This window comes from Quercus suber, unplaced genomic scaffold, assembly GCF_002906115.3.
Source record: "Quercus suber isolate HL8 unplaced genomic scaffold, Cork oak 2.0 scaffold_975, whole genome shotgun sequence".
Lineage (NCBI taxonomy): Eukaryota > Viridiplantae > Streptophyta > Magnoliopsida > Fagales > Fagaceae > Quercus > Quercus suber.
This window is the reverse complement of record NW_027070393.1, coordinates 65524-72750: the sequence shown is the minus strand read 5'-3', so window position 1 is coordinate 72750 and position 7227 is coordinate 65524. Positions and strand designations below refer to the sequence as shown.

Below are 7227 nucleotides of genomic sequence, written 5' to 3'. Positions count from 1 at the left end.
CTCCATTCTCCAGCAAGAAGAAGCAACAGACGATGCTAAATTTTTTTATTTGAAAAAAGAATAAGAAGGAAAAAGCAAAAACCACAAGAGGGTCAAGGAATGATATGGCTGCAGCCATGGTTGCTACAGGTGATACCTCCTGGCATAAAACATCACATGAAAAGAAGAGCTAACAACTAGTAGTGACCTTGGACCGAGCTTGAAATCCCCCACAATATTTCTGAACTTCCCATCTCTCTAAACATTACATTGATTCCCTCTCAACAAAATAAATGGAACACTAACTCAACAATTAATTAATAAGAGTAATGACAGGTACGTAAATAATCCTGAAAAGATTACTAGCTTGTAAATTAATTGTCACGGCCAAATCCATAAAACACAAAATTAGATACATGACTAATTAGTGAATCAATCTAGCAAATGTCAATTAAAGTTAATACATATCAAAATATAATAAGGCTCCAAATAAACAAACAATCAAATAAATCTCTTACAGTCCTTAAAATATCCATAACTGAAAGAAATTCCAAATGTCATATAAACTGAAATGAAATAGAAATAGCTAATATCCAGTAAATGAAGCCAATCATAATCGAAAGTCATTGAAGCTCTCCAAAACTCTATCTTCGTACCATACCGAGTGCTCCAAAGTTACAGCTCACAGTTAAACCTTAATCTGAAAGTTAGCAATGAAACAGTGAGCTACACAGCCCAATAAGCAATTATACACAATAAACTAGAATATAGAGTCAAGTGACATACAAATATTTTGAATTTTATATCAACTAATTAAATAATGTCAGATATGATTCAAAAGCACATAGTGAACCAATTAATCATATGCATTTAAAGTCTTAATATCATTCAAAACCGTATACAGAAATTTGATCATTATATAATGTTACACATACACAAATCACACATTTTCAAATATCGCTCTATGAGTGGACACCACCATCTAACCATTTATGACAAGGGATCTAGCATATCACTTAGTTGCACATACCACACTATGAGTGGGCTTACATATGATATATCTCATCAATATTGAAAACACTTAATGATTCGCATACCATATTGCATAACATAATATTCTTTTCAAAATTTGATGACATATGGAAGACTGGAGGAGCACAACATCTAATTGAACATAAAACATAGCATGCTTAAGTTTAGCTCTTTTTGAGCACATAAGAATTTGAGAATTTATGAAAATATGTCATAATTCTTAAGCAAGTATGAAAACACAATTTAAGAAAAGAAAAGAAAAAATTATTTGGAACATTTAAAATCGCTTAAATCTTTAAAAATAAGTTCAAAATGTTATTTAAGATTTAAAATTTCATATTCAATACTACGAAAATACTTTGATACATTATAGAAATAGTAAACATTCATACATTAACTGACTTAAGAATCTAATGAACAAAACTGCATGTATGTCATTCATATTTACTTACAGTTCACAAAACCTCCACAAAACAATGCTAGATCACTCTTGAGTGTAGCCTCACTTTTTGGAAGTATTTATTCTTTTAAGGAAACTTCAACTTCTAATAAAAGTACACGCATAGAAACAATCAAACAACTATCTTGAGAGAACAAAAAAAAAAAAAAAAACTTGAACTTAACACTCCTACTTCAAGGTCTTGGAAATCTCTAATCTATCTAGCCATTAAAATCACACTTTTACAACTAATAGACGCCTTAAAAATCCTCCAATTTAACTTGGGAATATCTTTGTTCAATCCCAAAATGCATCGAAAGCTGATAAACAAGAAAATGTGTCACAATAGTCCCCAAGTAGGATTTTTAACAACAATCCTTGCTCATATTTGTGAATACTTAAAACCATAGAGATTTCCAATTATGAAGCTAATATGTTTACACTTTTTCACATGAAAAATTTTATACCTTAAATCAAATTTTAAGGTATAACAAAGGGTTCAATACAGTGCACTCAACACTAAAGATTCAAACACTACAGTCAACTTTTGCTTAGAAGTTGAACCTCTAAAGTCAACTAAAAAAATATGATTTTCTCTACAATTAAAAAATAAATATTTAAACTTTCGATATCCAAAAATATGATTTTCATAAAGAATATCTAGATTTCAATAAAGACCTTCATAAAAATCAAAATCCTAGTAAAAATCCTCAAAAATCTTAGGTTTTAAGGCTTTCCTTCACAAGATCTTGATATGATATTTAGGATTTATCTTGGATGGAATTTTCAGCTTCAGCATTCCTTCTTAATGGTCTCCACAATTCCAACCAACCTTGAAATTGAAAATTTGAAACGAGTAATTTAGAGTCTCAATCCCTCACCAAGAGTAAGGTTTTCTTTCTTTCAAGCCGTAAATTGCTCATCCACTCTAATTGCTCTCCCTCACCTAGAGGAATATATAATCCACCAAGATTTTATTAGTTGTTAATATTTTGGGTTTGTATTTAAAACCAAGATTTTATTAATTGTTAATATTCTTGGTTTGTATTTAAAACAAAAGGAGACCTCGAGTTAAAAAAATATTGGAGGTAATCCAAACCTATCTATTCTAATGTAAAATTTAGTCCATTATTGACCCTATTTATTTAGACAATGACTCAAAAGTTAATCTGAATCACTGTTTGGTCCTAGGCAAATTAAATTTCATTCACTTATATCCCGTTCTAAGTGTGATGTGAATATTACTAGGAAAGAAACTCCCAATTTAACCCATTCCATTCACTAAGTTGTTTAATAAAGAAAATAAAAATAAAAATAAAAATAAAGAACATTGCATGTTACATTAACAGTAAAAAAAAAAAAAAAAAACTATAAATTTTAAGGTTCAGAATGCTTCTGGTAAAAGCAAAGGAATATGTAGCAATAAAAAGTGGAGTACCTCAGGGTTCAGTTCTCACATAGCGCACATGTTCTATTTTGAACCAATCCTCACTGTTACTGTCCTTAGTCCGTTCTGTGAACTCCATTGGCATGTTTGAAATTTTCAATTCTTGGAGAGTCTTAACATGCTGCAATCCATCCGGAAGCTTATGCAGACTTGCACATGATCTGATCTCTAAATCTCTGAGACGAGACAGTGCGCCTTCCTTCACAATCCAGTCCTCCAGCTCCTCTAGCTTCCATAGTTTAAGAACTCGAAGCTGAGGAAAGCTGTTTTGAGGGCAGCACATATTCTTCCCTACATAAGATTTAGAGAACAACTGAAGAATCCTCAGTTTTGGAAGCTTACCTAACTTCTGCAATGGATCCTCAGTTAGTGCTGATGCTGACAAGGTAAGCTCAATGAGGTTCTCTGGAAATTCAGAGACGATAGATGGAGTTTCTAACCTTCCAAGAAAATATACACTGGAGAGATTTGTGTGGCCAAACAAAGTTTTTATGTGTAGATCACAAGGTTGATTGTTTTCATCATGGGATTTCAGCCTTAAAGACTGAAGATGTTCTAGTTTTTGAATCCAGTTAGCCACTGCTTGAAGTTTCGATGACATTACATCCTTTTGATTTGACATACACCGGCATGCTACACCCAATTTTCTAAGATTGATCAACGTGTCCAACCCATCATTCACAGGACTCTTCTCATCTACAAACGCACCCCATAAAGTTTGAAGGTCTGTTAAAGAGGCACCACTTGGTCGCGGCTCAAATCTACTGCGATAGCTCTCACTCAAATACAAGTGCCGTAGATGTTGCATCTTCCAAATAGAAGGAGGGAGAGTACTGATGTAAGTGTGCTTCACATCTAGTGTTTGGAGTTTCAGCAAGTTGCTTATGGATGATGGGAGTGACTCTAGGTAAGTCCATCTCAAGCCAAGGTACCTTAATAAAGTCAGCTTCCTCAGTACCTTTGGCAATTGAGGTCTGAAAACACGTTCAAGATCAAGCACCCTCAGCAGTAGGAAGCACCTGTAGGAAATGCACCGATCAAGAAAGTTTCCTATCTCTTCCCCAGGTTGGCTTCCTTCTCGATAATCAAAAGACATAAAAGATAGGGATTTCTCATAAGAGGCTTGCAGAGTAGCAGTGTCAATGTTATCACCATGAATATGATTATAGCTGGTGTTACTGGCGTCTGTGTAATTGTGATGATCAACAATCCAACGGTTCCACTGAATGCTTGAAGATGATTTCGAAGCTGTCTTCTCTAGCCCTTTGGAAATTTTGTTTTCCATAGCTTTTGACAAGAGTTTCCTCAATGCACCAGGAAGACAACAAGTTCTGACTTTACCATTTGGCTTCTTCTCTGTTACTTGAACCAGGTTCCTATCTATCAGCTCCATCAGATACCTCTCAGCAAAATGTTCAGGAGATTTGTCACCCCTGCCTGGTCTCAAAAACCCCTCAGCAACCCATAGTGTGATTAATCTTCTTGTAGGGATCTCATAGTCTTCAGGGAATAATAGGAAATAATATAGACATCCTTTCAATTCTAGGGGCAACTCCCTGCTGACCTTTTTGGAGATTTCTAACCAAGGTCCTGTTTCTCCTTTTAGTTCGTTTAGCACCCTTAACCACTCCTCAATTGTTGCAGCTTTCTCCGACAATAGTTTTCCCTTGTTTACGATTGTCTGTGGCAAACCACCACAACTCATCACGATTTCTTTTCCGAGCTTTTCCAGTTCTTTGGGGACTTCATTCTTCAAAGTATCGGTAAATAATGTCCAACTCTCATCAATACTTCGCAAGTGCAGTTTGTACTGAAAGATTCTTGAGTCAGAATGTGAAGCTATAGCCATGTCACGAGTAGTGATCACTATTCTACTCCTATTTGATTCATCTGGAAATGTGTCTTTGAGATCATCCCAGACTCCGGCCGTGGGGATATCATCCAGAACTATGAGGTACCTCTTTCCCTTAAAGAAAGTCTGAAGCATTTGCTTTAATTCTTCTTCAAGGTATCGCTTCCCTTTTGGTTCTTGATCAGATCCAATTACTTCTTTCCTTATGTCTTGCAGAATCTCTACTGCACTACACTTTCCAGATATAGGAACCCAAGCATGGGTACAATTACAAAAGTGGTCTTTATTCTTGTCATATATTGATTTTGCGAGGTTTGTCTTACCAGAGCCTTCCATTCCCACAACCAAAATGATGCAGCGATGTGGTTCAACTGTGCGCAATCTTTCCGTTATTTCATATTCATGGTCCTCAAAGCCAATGATATCAGATTCTTCAGAATATTGAGATGGAGGCCTTTTCTGATATATTTTATGAGACGTGGAGTTAAATGCTTCAACATGTTCAATGCCATATTCTATCCGTCTCTCTGTAAATTTTTGAATTTTTTTCCTGATCTTAGAGATCCTCTTCACAACCTTGGAATCAGCTTTCAGATTTTTGACTGTTGATGCAAGCCTATTACAGAAGCCCTTCTCTTCCACTCTTACGTTCTGCTTATAGGGGCCAAGGAAAACCTCTGCTTCCTGAGCAATACCTCTCATTTCCTCTTCCCAGAACTTGAGTCTTGCATCTGGTTCTTCAATTGCTTCAACATCTTTGAGAAAAGCGTAAATCAGTTTCAGTTCTCTTTCCATTGATTCAACTTGCTCTATGTCTCTTATCTTAGAATCGCTGGTATAAGATCTTTCAACAGTTTCAGATGTAGATGGTCTGGTACCAATCATAGCATTCGTTAGGCTTGATTTAGGTGCTATTGATTCAACTTCCTCTTCAATCTCCCCCATACATCTTCCTGTATTTGTGTGCTGCTCCTGCTGTGAGGATCCTGGTTCAGCTTCCTCCAAGTTGTTATTATCATCTTCAACAATAATATCAGGCATAGAAATCTGACACCTATTTCCTTCAAATTTCCCAATGTCATAAGTACTCTTTCTTTCAGACATAGCTTGAAACTTACTGCTAATTTGTTCTTTCTTCTCTGCTATAGAGGACAGAACCCTTAACTCCCCACGTAAACCTCCCTTCATTTTTTGATGATGTCCTTGAATTTGTGTATTGAGAGCATCTACCTCAAGAGCAAGGTCTCCCATTTGCTCCAACCAAATCTTCACTCTCTCACCTTTTTCTTCCATGCCCTGGACATCTTCAATTAAGGCACACATTAGCCTCAAATCTCTCCAGATTGACTCAAGTTCAAAAGCCCTTGATGGCTGCAGCCTTTCTACCTCATCAGGTTCTGCCATTCCATATATCCGCCTTCTACCATATGCATATTGGATCCTGCTCCTGATCACCTTCATCTTCTTCCTAAGCTCTAAATCTGCACCAAGAAATGTAGGAGCTTTGAGTTTTGCCCACCTCTTTATTTTCAGCTCTCTTTTGCTTATGAAGGAAGTGAGGAAATCCTTTGCAGGAAGACAAATATCCCTCACCCACCCCAACCAAACATTCTCCCTTTTATCTAGCTCTCCAACAGCTCCCAAATGTTTCAGAAGATTATTTATGCGTTTGATGTACTGCCTTAGTTGCTTAACCTCCCTGGTGGCTAACGGGTAGAAAAGAAACTTTGGACTTAGCATGATTTCAATTTGCTCTAAGATAGAAGAAATGATGGTGTTAGTCTCTGATATCACGTTCTCCTCTGTTGATGACATTGTAGTCACTTCACATTCTTTTCTGACATTGATGATTTGTTTACGTACATTAAGCCGATAACTTATACGAGGTATCGTGCGCTCTCCCACAATTAATAAACAGCAACAAATAAACGATATAATTGGATTATATAAGCAACAAACAAATGGATTACATAAACAACAAAGATGACATGGTAATTGAAAGGGGAAAAGTATCTCTTAAGCCCGAATAGACGGATCCATCATTTGCACGGGCCCCCTGTGGACGGACCTGATGTGAACAGGCCGGACATGGACGGGTTGAATTATGGTGGGTTAGTTATCCATGGGCCTGCTGAGCCCCTAGTGAGGGATATTTTGGCCCATTCTCGTAAGAGCCCAAATAGAGTCCTTGCGCTAGTAGGTCTCCGGAAATCTTGTATACTTGGTAAAAATCTTCCGCATAAGGAGGAGACTTATTCATCACGTTTAGGATTCCACAAGAAGAGTCCTATAAGGAAAAGACTTCCGCACCAAGGAAGGGATGTCAACCTCAAGCCACTATAAAAGCCCCAATACCCTCATAAGCCAAGGTACGCATAATTAACCCTCTCTAGCACTCTAGAGTTGTGAGCATTCTTTCTAACTTGACCTTCGGAGGGTATTTGGCCGGCACCACACCGGTGCTCTCTGTTAGGTCCT

The 7227-nt window shown here is 36.8% G+C and overlaps 1 protein-coding gene across 1 annotated transcript; it reads right to left on the bottom strand.

The window, feature by feature from the left end:
• Positions 1-403: 403 nt before the first annotated feature.
• LOC112032592 (disease resistance protein RPP13) lies at positions 404-6745 on the bottom strand (the record flags this gene model as incomplete). The annotated part of the gene is given in 2 exon segments (XM_065768633.1): positions 404-679; positions 2889-6745. A coding segment is annotated over 1 exon segment (3856 nt), but the record flags the coding sequence as incomplete, so codon positions are not given.
• Between the last annotated feature and the right edge of the window lie 482 nt (positions 6746-7227).